Source organism: Dryobates pubescens, chromosome 18 (genome assembly GCF_014839835.1).
Source record: "Dryobates pubescens isolate bDryPub1 chromosome 18, bDryPub1.pri, whole genome shotgun sequence".
NCBI lineage: Eukaryota > Metazoa > Chordata > Aves > Piciformes > Picidae > Dryobates > Dryobates pubescens.
In genome coordinates, this window is record NC_071629.1 from 16,557,403 (window position 1) to 16,571,481 (window position 14,079).

At 55.5% G+C, this 14,079-nt stretch overlaps 1 protein-coding gene across 2 annotated transcripts in view; it reads right to left on the bottom strand.

Annotated features, from left to right (window-relative positions):
• Window positions 1–105: 105 nt before the first annotated feature.
• ENOX2 (ecto-NOX disulfide-thiol exchanger 2) overlaps window positions 106–14,079 on the bottom strand; it is a 33,542-nt gene continuing 19,568 nt past the window's right edge. For both annotated transcript variants that reach the window (XM_054169451.1, XM_054169450.1), the window contains 8 exons: window positions 11,843–11,949; window positions 8,944–9,058; window positions 7,948–8,129; window positions 7,397–7,504; window positions 6,598–6,654; window positions 3,982–4,087; window positions 2,542–2,627; window positions 106–665 (listed from right to left, as the gene is read on the bottom strand). In XM_054169451.1, the coding sequence (XP_054025426.1) occupies window positions 534–665; window positions 2,542–2,627; window positions 3,982–4,087; window positions 6,598–6,654; window positions 7,397–7,504; window positions 7,948–8,129; window positions 8,944–9,058; window positions 11,843–11,949 (893 nt within the window). In that variant the 3' untranslated portion in view covers window positions 106–533. The remainder of the gene's footprint in view (window positions 666–2,541; window positions 2,628–3,981; window positions 4,088–6,597; window positions 6,655–7,396; window positions 7,505–7,947; window positions 8,130–8,943; window positions 9,059–11,842; window positions 11,950–14,079) is intronic.

The following is a 14,079-nucleotide window of genomic DNA, read 5'->3' on the forward strand; positions in this document are numbered from 1 at the left end:
AAGAAGAGCCAACTGTTTGAGCCAGAGAACCCTGAGCCACCCACAGCTTCTGGGTTTAATAGGAGAAATAGCTTAAAAAACAACCAACCAACACCTTTTCCCCCCCACCCCTTTTTGGTGGTTCCAGAAACCAGAAATGGTCCTCTTGCTGTGGCTTCAGGGATAGTCCATGGCTGGTGCCAGCAGCAGGAAGGTGGTGGAGGGCGAGAGACCCGGGCACACAAACCACACACGACGTCGGCAAGACAGAATCCCCACGTGGTGCCTCCAAACATCAGACATGGACTTGTCTGACCAAGAGGGGAAAAAACAACAGAAATCTATGGAGCAGCACCTGTCCCTTCACATGGAAGCCAGCAGAGAAGCTGCAGAACTTGAGGTTTCTTCCAGTGCTGCTCTGGACTTGGTTTCACTTCCACATCGTCCCAGCCGAGGCCGCGATGCGTGCAAGGCAGTCAGCAGCAGCAGAGGTAAGAGGCGGCCCAGGGCTTCCTGGTGTACAGATCAGGTTGTTTCCAGAGTCAAGTCAAAGCTCAGGTCATTTTCAACCCATCAAAGCCACAGAACTTCCATCTCTTCTCCAGGCTGGCCCCAACCCCGCTCAGCTCCTGCCTGAAGGTGTTCTGGAGTCGAGTCATGAGCACTTCCACCTCCGCCGTGCAGATCTGCGGCCACAGAAGGAAAAGGTCAGAGTGGATCACAGCCTGGGGGGGGGCTGAAGGACACACACTGCCAGGACCCAAAGTCAACCACAGAGGTGGGCAGACCTCATGGTGGGACTTGAGGGGATCTCTGAAGATCATCCAGACCAACCCCCTGGCTCCAGCAGGGCAGCCACAGCAGCTTGCCCAGGATCACAAGGGCCAGCTGGGGTTGGAAGCTCTGCAGAGAAGGAGACTCCACAACCTCTCAGGGCAGCCTGCTCCAGGCCTCCAGCACTCTCACACCAAAGAATTTTTTCCTCCTGTTCAGGTGGAACCTCCTGGGTTCCAGTTTGTGCCCATTGCCCCTTGTCCTGTCCCTGGGCCCCCACCATCCTCTTGCCCCTACAGGTCCTTCATCTCTTGCTGAGCATTGCTCAGATCCCCTCTCAGGCTGCTCTTCTCCAGGCTCCCCAGCCCCAGGGCTCTCAGCCTTTGCTCCTCACAGAGATGCTCCAGGCCCCTCAGCATCTTTGTAGCTTCCACTGGACTCTCTCCAGTAGTTCCCTGTCTCTCTTGAACTGGGGAGCCCAGATCTGGACCCAGGATTCCAGCTGTGGCCTCACTATGGCAGAGCAGAGGGGAAGAACCACCTCCCTTGACCTGCTGGCCACTCTCTTCATGCACCCCAGGAGACTGTTGGCCTCTTGCCCACCAGGGCACATTGCTGGCTCAGCATCCCCAGCTCCTTCCCAGCAGGTCACCTGTCCTGCTGCAGGAGGTTATTCCTCCCCTGGGTGAAGGACCCTACACTTGCCCTTGTTGACTTGACCCCTGCACTTCATGCAGACCCTGTCAGCAGGTTCTGTGTCTCACCACTTGTCCTCTGCCAGCAGAAAGCCCTTGCACAGCAGCCTCCTAAAAGTGGCCTCATTGGCAGCATCCAGAGGCAGAAAAGGCTCAGAGAAGGGCTCCAAGCTCAGGACAAGAGCCAAGTTCTGCTCAGAGCCACCAAAACAAGGCCTGCTGAGTTTAGTTTAGAGAGAGCACAAACAAACAGTGGCATGGCAGATGTTCTAGCACAACAGACAGCATCCAAGAGGCAGTTGTTTGCCTTTTGGGGTCGTGAGGGTAAGAGAAACAAGAGCAGCAAACTTCTCCAGGATGAACAAGCCCATGTGTTGGATGGAGCTGGTGGGGAGGGAGGGAGGCCAAAGGGCTTTCCTGGATTATGAGCAGGGTTACACAGCAACATCTGCAGCAAGGACATCACCTTTGGCTCCCTGGTTGTGGTAACCTGAAGCTGTGCAAGGGCTAAGCCTGAAGCTGGGGGGTTTGGAGCAGCCTGATCTGCTGAGAGAGGTCCCTGCCATGGTCTGGATTAACTTCCAAAGGTCCCTTCCAACCCAAACCATTTTGTGAGTCTAAGAAGGTTTACCCCTTCCATGGGCCTCTTCCAGTTCAGAATGCCAGCATGGTGGGGATTGGAAGGGACCTCTGGAGATCATCCAGTCCAAGCCCCCTGCTCAAGCAGGGGCAGCCACAGCAGCTTGCCCAGGATCACAATGGCCAGGAGGGTTTGGAAGCTCTCCAGAGAAGGAGACTCCACAACCTCTTTGTTGTGTTGCCTGCTCCAGGCACCCTGACACCATAGAATTTTCTCTTCATCTTCAGAGGGAACCTCCTGGGTTCCAGTTTGTGCCCACTGCCCCTTGTCCTGTTGCTGGGCACCACTGAGAAGAGCCTGGCCCCAGCCTCCTGCCCCCCAGCGCTGCTCGTCGAGAGGTGGTTAACACATCCCAGCTCATACTGCCCAGCCCCCAGCGCTCCCAGGGAGGGAGGGAAGCTCTCTCCCAGCCACCCAGCTGGCCCAGGGAAGTGGAGGTGCTGGGACACCTACTTTGCTGTCGAGGCGCTGCAGGTAGGAGCAGATGTACTCGATGCTGGCCCCGAAGGGGTGCACGTGAAGGAACGTCGAGATGATCCCTGGGGAGAGGAACACGAGTGTCACTCCCCTGAGGCAACAGCCAGGGGGGACACACCAGCTCTGCACCACTCCTGGCACAGCCCAGAGGGATCTCCAGGGGCTTTTGGGGTCTAATCACAGCAAGGTTTGGCTCACAGGCTGTGAGGAAAGAGGTAACCAGCTCCCCACGCTCCCGTGATGAACCCATCGAGATCCCGGCCCAGGGGGGGATGCCAGGGCCAAGGAGAGGCAAAGCAAAGCCCTCCTGTTCTGCCACCAGAGGCTGAAGAGCAGGGAAAGGCAGAAGGCAAAGGAGGAGAGCAGCAGTGGCACTGTGTCCCACCCCAACAGCTCTGCAGCACTGAACTGGAGCAAGCCAAGGGCACAGCCTGCCCCCAGGAGACTCCAGCTCAAGGCCAGGACTGTCCAGCACAGACTGACCAACACTTCTGGACAACACCTGCAGGAAAAGGCCCTGCCTTTGGTTTCCCCCCAGGGTCCCTTCCCAGCCTGTGCTCTGGCACAAAGAGATCCATACAGATGACCAGAAATGATTTAGTGCTCCTCCAGGCAGACAGAGGAGGTGGCCAAGGAGAACCTGGCTGAGTGACAAAGCACTGAAGAAAATGCCTTGTGCCTGCAAGACAAGGGCTCCTGCTCCTCCTGGCACTGCTCCTCAAAACCCCCAACTTGGGGCTGAAAAGCCACATTTGGCTCTCTTCCAGTACTCCTAGGAGCAGGAGAGGGGAGAGGAAAGGCAAGAGGAGCAGATGCACCCATGCATGAATTAGAGGTCACCAGAACCTTCAGGAGCACCACATGAAGATGCTGGCAGCGTTTCTTCTCCCACTGAACTTGGCCTTCTGTCCCTGCCACCTTTCCCCACCCTCCCTTCCTCTCTGCCTACAGCTCCTAAAGCTTCAGATAAGCTTCTGAAGGTCATCTCCTCAGGGTCCTGGCACACCACACCTGACACAATGGTCTGAGGGTCCTCAGATGTCATCCACACCACGAGGAGCTGCAGTGCTTACACTTGGGATCCTGTGAGGCTGGTTAGGTTGCACCTGGCTCAAGACTAATCCTCCTCTGTAACCCATCACCTTCAGTGATGGCTCCCAGCATCCTGCACCCCAGCATGTGCTGAGCTGAAGCCACCACACACCAGCCCCCTGCACACCTGGGTGTCTTTGCACAGCACAAAGCTCTCCACGTGCACAAGGTGAGAGCCCCAACCCCACCAAAGCTGAAGGCTTTGCTGGCTTCCACCTCCACCAGCACAGCCAAAGGAAGAGGAGGTGGCCAGGAGGAGCTGTGAGGCCACCCTGAAGCAAGTCCCACTCCAGCACTGCCACCCAGCCCACCAGCAGAACTCACCAACTAAGAGGACTTCTCGTTCAGACTTCACCAGGCCATTGCTCAGCGTCTTCTCAGCTGCACACTCCTCCTGGCTGCAGGCACACACTCTGGAGGTGCTGCTCTCCTAGAAGAAACCCACAGACCCAGTTCCAGATGCTAGCAGCAGAGCAGGCATCAAGCAGCAGCTCAGGCAGGCTCAGTGCCTCTCCTTGCTCTCCTTTCTCCGGGTCTCCACTGCTCATCCTGCCCACTGCTCCCGGCACAGCTGGGCTCAGGCTGCTGGGGCCCAGTTATTCAGGCAGATAAAAGCCCAGGGGGATCAGCAGGAGCACAGAATGGTTTGGGTTGCAAAGGACCTTTAAGATCAAGTCCAGCCATCAACCCAGCACCACCATGGCCATTAAAACCATGACCCCAAGTGCCATGTCCACAGGTTTCCTGAGCACTTCCAGGGACAGTGACTCCACCACCTCCCTGGGCAGCCTGCTCCAATGTCTGACCACTCTCACAGGAAAGAAACTTTCCTCATCTCCAAAGAAACCTCTCCTGGCACAAGTTCAAGCCATTTCCTCTCCTATCACCTGATACTAGGGAGAAGAGGCCAACCCCCACCCCAATGCAACCTCCTCTCAGGGAGCTGTAGAGAGCAATGAGGTCTCCCCTCAGCCTCCTCTTCTCCAACCCCAATCCCCTCAGCTGCTCCTCACCAGCCCTGTTCTCCACACCCTTCCCCAGCTTTGTTGCCCTTCTCTGGACCTGTCCCAGCCCCTCCATGTCCTTCTTGGAGTGAGGGGCCCAAAACTGAGCCCAGTAGCCAAAGCAGAGCCTCACAAGTGCAGGCCGAAGGGAAGCAGGAGTACCTGCTGCTGGCCACACCACTGCTGATCCAAGCCAGGATCACCCCCAGGTCCTTTTGCACTGGGCAGTTTCCAGCCACTCTCCTCCAAGCCTGCAGCCTTCATGGGGTTGTTGTGATCCAAGTGCAGGACCCAGCACTTGGCCTTGCTGAACCTCACCCCACTGACCTCAGCCTGGCCACATCCCCCTGCAGAGCCTTCCTACCCTTGAGCAGATCCACACTGCAGACCTACCGAGGGTGCACTCAAGGATGCCCCAGCACTTCCTTCCTCACCCTGCTCACTGGCACCTCTGCTCTGAAGGGCCTTGGTTTGAGTGCTAAAAAACTAAGGGCAAAGCAAGCCCTTCAGAGCCCAGTTCAGCTGCTGGGGTTTGTGTTGCAGCTGCCAGCACAGAGGTGACAATCAACCAGTGCCCTGTGGCTGCAGAGGACCTTAGGACCTGGCTGTCCTCAACTCCAGCTTGTGGTGCTCAATAAAAGCAACAGTTTGCATGCCTGCTTATCCCCCAAATCAACACAGGGCTGCCAGGGATGCAGAGAGGAGTTGATGGGTGGACTAGAAGCTGAGCTTCCTTTTCTTCCTGTGGAATTCCAGTGGTCCCAGAGCTACAGCCAGCTATAATTGGAAACAGCCTCCAGTGGCAGGGACTGGAGCTGGGCCAGTGACAAAGATAGGATTAAGTGGTCCCCAGGGTCTGCTCAGCTTCTGCACCAGTGCAGTGCTCAGCTATGCAGGGGGCCGAGTTGGGGCAGTGCTGGCCTAAACATGCTGCAAGCTGCTTCTGCAGGAGAATCCCAGCCTGGGGAGGGTTGGAAGGCACCTCTGGAGACCATCCAGCCCAACCTCACTGATAGAGCAGGGGAAGCCACAGCAGCTTGCCCAGGACCACAATGGCCAAGTAGGTTTGGAAGCTCTCCAGAGAAGGAGACTCCACAAGCCCTCTGGGCAGCCTGCTGCAGGGCTCCAGCAGCCTTAAAGTACAGAAGTTTCTCCTCTTCTTATGTTCCACTTTGTGCCCTTCACCCCTTGTCCTGTCACTGGGCAGCACTGGCAAAAGCCTGGTCCCATCCTCCTGATACCCACCCTTGGAGCATTGATCAGCACTGATGAGGCTCCCCCCTCGGCCTGTTCTTTCCCAGTCTAAAAACACCAAATTCTCTCAAGCCTTTCCTCCTCAGGAAGTTGCTCCAGGACCCTCAGCATCTTCCCAGCCTCCAGTGGACTTTCTCCAGCAGTTCCCTGTATCTCTGGGGAGCCCAGAGCTGGACCCAGTACTCCAGATGAGGCCTCCCCAGAGCAGAATAGAAGAGGAGAAGCACCTCCCTCAACCTGCTGGCCACACTCTTGTTGATGCACCCCAGGATGCCCTTGGCTTTCTAGGCCATGAGGGCACATTGCTGGCTCATGCCCATCCTGCTGGCCACCAGGACCCCCAGAGCTGCTCCCTGGGGAAGCAAAGCAAAGCCCTGGGCTGTGGAAACGGAGCTGGGATTGTGGCAGTGGTAACACACTGCCTGCCTTCTCCTGGAGATGCAACAGGTGTTTCTGAAGACCTGTTCAAACAGCAGTGCAGTGCCTTGGACACCACAGTGGTGCAAAGGTCTCCTGCTCTGCTTCTGCCAGCCAGCAGCTGCTGGGGATGATTTTAAGTTGTAGAGGGACAGTCTGTCCCACCCTGGTCACCTCACAACCAGCCCTCATTTCACAGGGAGGTGCCAGCACTTCCCTCCTCAGTGACACCTGACTAAAGCAGCAGCAGAAACTCTTCACTTACATTCCCTTGGCCATCAGCTGCATCTCTCTCCTTGTCCTCTTCATCTGCCATGCTTTGCTGCAGGGAGGGGAAGAAAAGGGGAGGTTACTGATGACAGGCTGGCATCTCTGTTCTTCAGCACCAGGCACCAAAGCTCCTGCAGAAGATCACTGGCCTATAAAGTCATTCTTCATCAGCAGAAAGACACAAAGAGATGGGGCAAGGCAAGACCCAGGATTTGGCTCTGTGGCCCTCAGCAAGAAGCTCTGCATCAATGTCATAGAATCATCAAGGCTGGAAAAGACCTTTAAGATCATCAAGTCCAACCCCAACAAAGGTCCACTGTCTGCCCTGTGTAATGGTGGCTGTGCTGCAGGACCAAACAAGTTCAGATTCATGCATGGATCCTCCATGAAAGGACAGAGGGGACTGCTGAGGACATTGTAACAAACCCTTTCCACTGGAGGGCTTCCTGGAGGTCAGCCCAGAACATGTCCCTAAAAACCAAACCCACTAATCAAGATTTGATAACTGAGACTCTTCTTTCTTATCTTTGGAAGCTCAGGCTGCAGGAAGCCACATCCCAGGGGCAGTATCACTGTGCACCCTCAAATGAAGGCTGATCTTTTCTTCCTACAGGAGCTCAGGCAAGTGGCCTCACTGGGACACCAAGCCACCAGCCACCCCATTACTGATACCTTCCAAAATGGCAAGCAACCCCTTCTAGCTTCCCCAAGCCAGGGTCAGGCACCTCCTCCACCCCTGTGAGAGCACAGAACCCCAGGACTGCATTTGGTGCTGAGAACAAGGTGGCACACACCTGCTCCTTCAGGCTCTCCAGTAATGATTCCATTTTCAGTTTGTCTTCTTTCACTTTTTCCAGCTCAGCTTCTCTCTTTTTGTACTCCTCTTGCACTTTGAGAAGATGCTGGAAGAGGAAAGAGAAACCCAGCTCTTAACCTGCCTTTCACCTCCTCCTACAGCCCACAGAAGGGATAAAGGCTTTTCCATGAAGACAGACAGATGAGATTCACAGACAGAATGGTAGGGCTTGGAAGGGACCCCTGGAGGTCAGAGTCCAACCCCACTGCCAAGGCAAGTTCACCCACAGAAGGTCACACAAGGATGCATCCAGGTGGCTTTGGAGTGTCTCCAGAGAAGGAGACTCCACCACCTCTCAGGGCAGCCTTCTCCAATGCTCCATCACCCTTAAAAGGGCAGAAGTTCCTCCTCAGAACAATTCACACTCAACAAGGAGGACACGATTAGAAACAGCTCTGCCTAGGAGCTGGCTAAAGCAGCCTGGCTGTGCAACCACGGGGCTGGAATGCCACCAGCCAGGTGGCAGCTATAAGCAAAGCCTAAGCCCACCTTCTGCATGCCCTGCAGAGCCTGCTGGAGGAACTTCATCCTCTGCTCCTTGGTTGTGTCCTCATCCCTGCTGGCTTTGCCCTGCTCCTGCTTGAGCAGCTCCACCTCGTTGCGGTAGGCGTCCAGCTGCCAGCGCAGGCTGTCGTTCTCCTCCTTCAGGGCTTCCACTTGTGACACCAGGGCTGGAGGACAAGGCAGGAAGGGCTCAGAAGTCAAAGAACTAGGTGCAAGAAATCCCTGGGGGCTCTTCCCCAGTGCCCCCATCGCTCCAAGTGCCCAGTTAAAGGCAGAATAGCAACATGAGCTTTGTCCCAAGCACCGATTACTCTAAAGCAGCTCCCTGAGCAGGGTGGAAGAAAGACTTCCCAGCATGGTGGGGGTTGGAAGGGACCTCTGGACATCATCCAGTCCAAACCTCCTGCCAAAGCAGGGGCAGCCACAGCAGCTTGCCCAGGATCACAATGGCCAAGCAGATTTTGAGCCTCTCCAGAGGAGACTCCACAACCTCTCTGGGCAGCCTGCTCCAGAGCTCCTGCACCCTCACACCAAACAAGTTTCTCATCATCCTCTGGTGGAACCTCCTGGGCTCCACTCTGTGTCCATTGCCCCTTGTCCTATCATGAAGCACCACTGAGAAGAGTCTGGCCCCCTTCTCTTGCCCCCCACAGGTCCTTTAGCTCTTGCTGAGCATTGCTCAGATCCCCTCTGGGACTGCTCTTCTCCAGGCTCAACAGCTCCAGGACTCTTGGTCTTTCCTCCTCTCAGAGATGCTCCAGGCCCCTCAGCATGTTTGTAGCCTCCACTGCACTCTCTCCAGTAGTTCCCTATTGGCAACTGGGGAGCCCAGAACTGGAGCCAGGACTCCAGCTGTGGGCCTCACTGTGGTAGAGTAGAGGGGGAGAAGAACCTCCCTCGACCTGCTGGCCACACTCCTCTTGAATCAAAAAGCAAACAAAAGAACAAGTCCTGCTTAAGGGCTGTCAGAAGTGACTCTACCTGTCTCTTCTGTTTCCTTCATCTCTGGTGGGTCCTCTATTTCTTCATCAGACATTTCCATCTCCTCCTCCCTCCGGATGCCCATCAGCTCGTCGTTGTGGATGTTCCGGATCTCCTAAGGATCAGAAAGCAGAGGGGAATGGGGGTCAGACACAGGCCCTGAGCAGCAAGTGGTGGGGTCAAAATGCTCAAGCCTACACCTGCCAAACATAGCTCCATGATGCAAGGAAGGAGAATGACAGAAAGAGCTTGGCACAGACTGTTAGCCCAAGGACAACATCCAGCACGAGTCAGCCCCTCACTGCTGCTGGTATCCCTGCCTCAGCTTGACTCGGCTTTGGCCAGGAGTCCAGCACTTCACCCTACAGCTACTGGCAGCCCCCCTGAGCTCTCTGCATGGTGGTGATATCCCTTCAGCAAGGGATATTCCCCTCAAGGCTGAGCTACCCTTTACCTGGCAGCTGAGAGCTGTAATGAGGTCAGTGACACACCTCTGGACCAGTCGCTTACTGCTTAATCCCCACCTGATTGCCATTTAATCATCACTCAGTCATCCATTACCCTGGAATGGTTTGGGTTGGGAGAGACCTTAAAGACCATCTAAAGACCCATCCAACCCCCTGCCATGGGCAGAGACACCTTCCACTAGGCCAGGCTGCTCAAGGCCCCATCCAACCTGGCTCTGAATTCCTCCAAGCTTGGAGTCTCCACAGCTTTTCTGGGCAACCTCTTCCAGTCTCTCCCCACCCTCATGGGGGAGAGTTTCCTCCTTAGATCTCACCTAAACCTTCATTAAAACTCTTTTATCTAACCCCACAAGGATGACTTCTCCTAACAACTGGCCTGTGGCAGCCTGGCTGCCAGCTGGCATCCCCCTGGCATCTCTTTCTCTGCTCACCAGCACCCCAAGCTCTGTCCACCAGGAGCAGCCAAAGGGGGAAATGACCACGTGTGCAGTGTGGATGAAGGGACACCCCTGGGGACAGCAATGGGGCCAGTGCAAGAGCATGGCAGACCTGTGATGGGCACCTCCAAAGCAACTGCTGCCTGCCCCAGAGACCACTCCTGGAAGGGCAGTTGGATTGAAGGTCTGAGGAACATCTCCCCACTCTTTAACTGGCTCTGCTCAGCAGCTGATAGCCCAAAGAGGCCTCCAAGTTGAGAGGGCTGAGCAGAGCACAGCACCCCAGCAGGGCCAGGCTATGCCATGGGTCACCAGGGCCCTGACTGCACCCAACAGTGGAGGAGCAAGCATCAGAGAAGCCAAACACTTGAGCATGGCCCTTCCTCAGAGCAAGGGCCTGTGCTGCCTGGTAGCTACCACAGCATGGTGGCTCAGCAGGTGAAGCTTCTGTGGCTGCCTAATGAGCTGCCTGCAGCCTGGAAGAAGCTCCCCTTGATACAACCAAACCCTGTCCTAGCCTCGTGACTGCCCAGCACATCCCCATTGCCCAAGCTGCTCCAGGGCCCTTGCTGATCCACAGGACTACAATCTGCTAGAAGCTGGACCAAGGTGCATCTTGGGGGCCCACCTGCCTTTAAGAGAAGGCCCTAAGCTGGAGACCAGCAGGCTGAACCCAGCTGCAAGCTCTCCTGGAAGAGGCCACACCAGTGGTCTCACCACCTCTTCTCACTGGGAGAACTTACCTTGGCACCAAAGAGAGCTCCAAATGGAGGGTGTGCTCCCACCCCAGTCATCATAAGCCCCCTCAGTAAGCAGGAACAGGAGCTCTAAGGCTGAAGCAGAGGCACATTCTGAACCAGAGTGTCCTCCTGGCTTCTTGGGTAGGAGATGAAACCTTAGCTCTAACATTGGTGGGTCCCACTGCTTTGGACAAGTCTTCAGGTGCAGTGGTAAAAATGGATTCAAGCTCCATCCTCCTTCAAAAGCTTGAGCAGGGAAAACTCATCTTGAGCACTGACCCTTCCAGGGAAGGGACACAGAAGTGAGACCCCAGGGAAGATGAGCTCTGGATAGCAGACCCACCATGGGGCTCTCCCACTGCTCTTGGTAGCCCCTCCACATTCTCAGGAGCAAGAGCTATCTCCTCCCTTCTTCCTCAGGCCAGACAAACATCAGGATGGGCTCCACTGCCAGATGCAGCTGAGCAGTGTGACATCCCTACCATGGAGGAGACTTGTTTCATCCCAGCCTACAGGGCAAACATCTCCCCAGACCCTCACAAGCCCAAGAGATAGTCCTACTTTACCTCAGCTCTCTTTTGGTGTTGTAGGATGATTCATAGCATGATTTGGGTTGGAAGGGACCTTCAAGATCATCTGCTTCCAACCCCCCTGCCATGGGCAGGGACATCTTCCAGGCTGCTCAAAGCCCCATCCAACCTGGCCTTGAATACATCCAGGCTTGAAGCCTCCACAACTTCTCTGGTTCCAGTGCCTCACCACCCTCATGGGGAAGAGTTTCCTCCTCATGTCTCATCCCAATCAGTTGCTCCAGGCCCCATCCAACCTCCTCTCAGGGCTTGCTGTGGAGGTTTAACCTCCCTAGAGATCCTTCCTGCTTTAAGATGAAACCCAGCAGGAAACTGATCCAGGCTGGATGTTACTGGGCACAACTTCCACCAGCAGCCAGGTCTAAAACAATACTGCTGCCAGCAATACAACCACCAGCTCAGCTGAGGCCTGGAGCAACCTGATCTAGTGGAAGCTGTCCCTACCCACAGCAGGGGGACTGGAACTTGCAGGTGCCTTCCAAGCCAGCCCGCTGCAGGGCTCCACGAGCCTCGGCGTTACCTGGAAGAGGAGAGCCGATGGAGCGACCCCCAGCTGAGGCTGGGAAGGGAGGAGTCACCCACCAGGCAAGCTTAACATCAACATCCTGACAAGAGAGAGACCATGCTGGAGGAAGGTCTAGCACAAGAAAAAGAGAGTTACCAACCTCTGCTTGCTTGCACCACACGCTGATGTTCTTACGCTGAGCTTTCGTGAAATGGTCCCAAGCCTTTTGTTTGGAGGCAGAATGGTACACGGCCACGATCTGCTCGACTGGAGGATCAAGCCAGCAGGCAAACCAGGCCACAAAAGCATCCAGAGAGGGCAGACAAGGAGGAGTAAAGGAGTAAAAAAGTGCAATCAGGCAGGTGGTCTGGCTGAGCTTTTCTCCTAACACTGCTCTGAAGCTACGCTCAGGGAAAGGGGCCGGCTCGCCCGGAAAGGAGAGAGGGAGGCTTCACCAGGCCAGCACACAGCAGCCAGCAACGAGGACACAGGGCTCTGCTCCCAGCTGGAAGGAAGGAAAGCAGGTGTTGAGCTCCAAAACCGTGGAATGCAATGGGCTGGAAGGGATCCTCAAAGGTCATCTTGTCCAACCCCTCCCTGCAGTGAGCAGGGATGCCTGCAACTAGGGCTGAAGCACCTCTGCTAGGCTTGAGGGAGGCTGGGCTGTTCAGTCTGGAGAAGAGGAGACTCCAGGGGGACCTTATAGCTGCCTTCCAGTACCTGAAGGGAACCTACAGGGAGGCTGGAGAGGGACAAGAGGGAAGGGTTTTAAGCTGAGGGAGAGCAGGGTTAGGCTGGAGAGGGACAAGAGGGAAGGGTTTTAAGCTGAGGGAGAGCAGGGTTAGGCTGGAGAGGGACAAGAGGGAAGGGTTTTAAGCTGAGGGAGAGCAGGGTTAGGCTGGAGAGGGACAAGAGGGAAGGGTTTTAAGCTGAGGGAGAGCAGGGTTAGCCTGGAGGAAATTCTTCAGTATGAGGGTGGTGAGACTCTGGAATGGGATGCCCAGGAAAGTTGTGGATGTCTCCTCCCTGGAGGTGTTCAAGGCTAAGCTGAATGAGGCCTTGAGCAATCTGGTCTAGTGGAAGTTATCCCTGCCCATAGCAGGGAGGTTAGAGTAGATGATCTCTAAGGTCCCATCCAACCTAAGCCATCCTGTGATTCTAGATCAGGCTGCTCAGGGCCCCATCCAGTTTGACCTTGAATGTCTCCAGGGATGGGGTCTTCACCACCTCTCTGGACAACCAGTTCCAGTATCTTATTGGACACTCCTTAAATTCAACCAACCTGCTCCCTTATGAAGGCTGCAAACAGCCAATTTCATTCTCAGCTGAAGAGGTGAGTGAGCACTTCTCCAGAAGGAGTTACAGGTGATGGAGAAAGCAAACCCAAATTCATGAGGGCAACTCAACACCCCTGTGCTCATTTTCCAGGTAGGAGATGCCTGGACCATGCCATTCACAGCCTGAGAGCTGCACCAGGCTGGGAGGGGTGGAGCAGACACAGCCAGGCAGCACTGAAATGGGGAGAGACAGGACAAAGAAAGCAATGCTGCCACTTTGTTCTCCTGGCCCAGAGAGCTGCACACAGCTTTAGCACCACCTAAGCCCACCCAGGGGTGCGACAGCAAAAGGATCCTGGCATCAGCCAGCTTTTAGTGCCCCCACAGTCAGCAGGGACATCTGCAACTAGAGCAGGTTGCTCAGAGCCACAACCAGCCTGGCCTGCAATGGTGCCAGGCATGGGGTATCTCCCACCTCTCTGGACAACCTGGGCCAGGCTCTCACCACCCTCAGGGTCAAACATTTCTCCCATCTCTCCATTCTGAATCTCCCTCTGAGTTCACACCATCACCCTTTGTCACAGCAGCTTCTGTGCAGAAGCCTGTCCCCAGATATCTGATTGGCCCCTCAAAGTCCTGAAAGTCTACCTGGTGGTCTCCCTGGAGCCTTCTCCTCTCCAGGCTGAACAACCCCAACTCTCTCAGCCTGGACTTCCAGCTTTCTCATCATTGCTGTGACCTCCTCTGGCCCTGCTCCATCAGCTCTATGTCTCTCCTGTGCTGAGGACTCCAGAGCTGCCCCTAGCACTGCAGGTGGGGTCTCAGCAGAGCAGAGGGACAGGATCCCCATCCTCAGCCAAAACAAGTTAGGGGTGTTCACAACCTAGACAGGGGGCTCCAGGAGACCTCTAGTGCAGGTAGGGAGAAGGTCCTGTTAAAGGGAGTCAAAACAACATGTAAAGAGAAACATTCAGGCTTAAAGCAAGGATGGGCAAGAGGCTATGAGTGGTGTGAGGAACTGTGAGGAATCTCATCCTGGACCTAACACCTCTTCCTCCATTTCACAGGTCAGGAAAGAACTGGGATTGGACAAACCCAGGTTCCAAAGGCTCTTCTACAC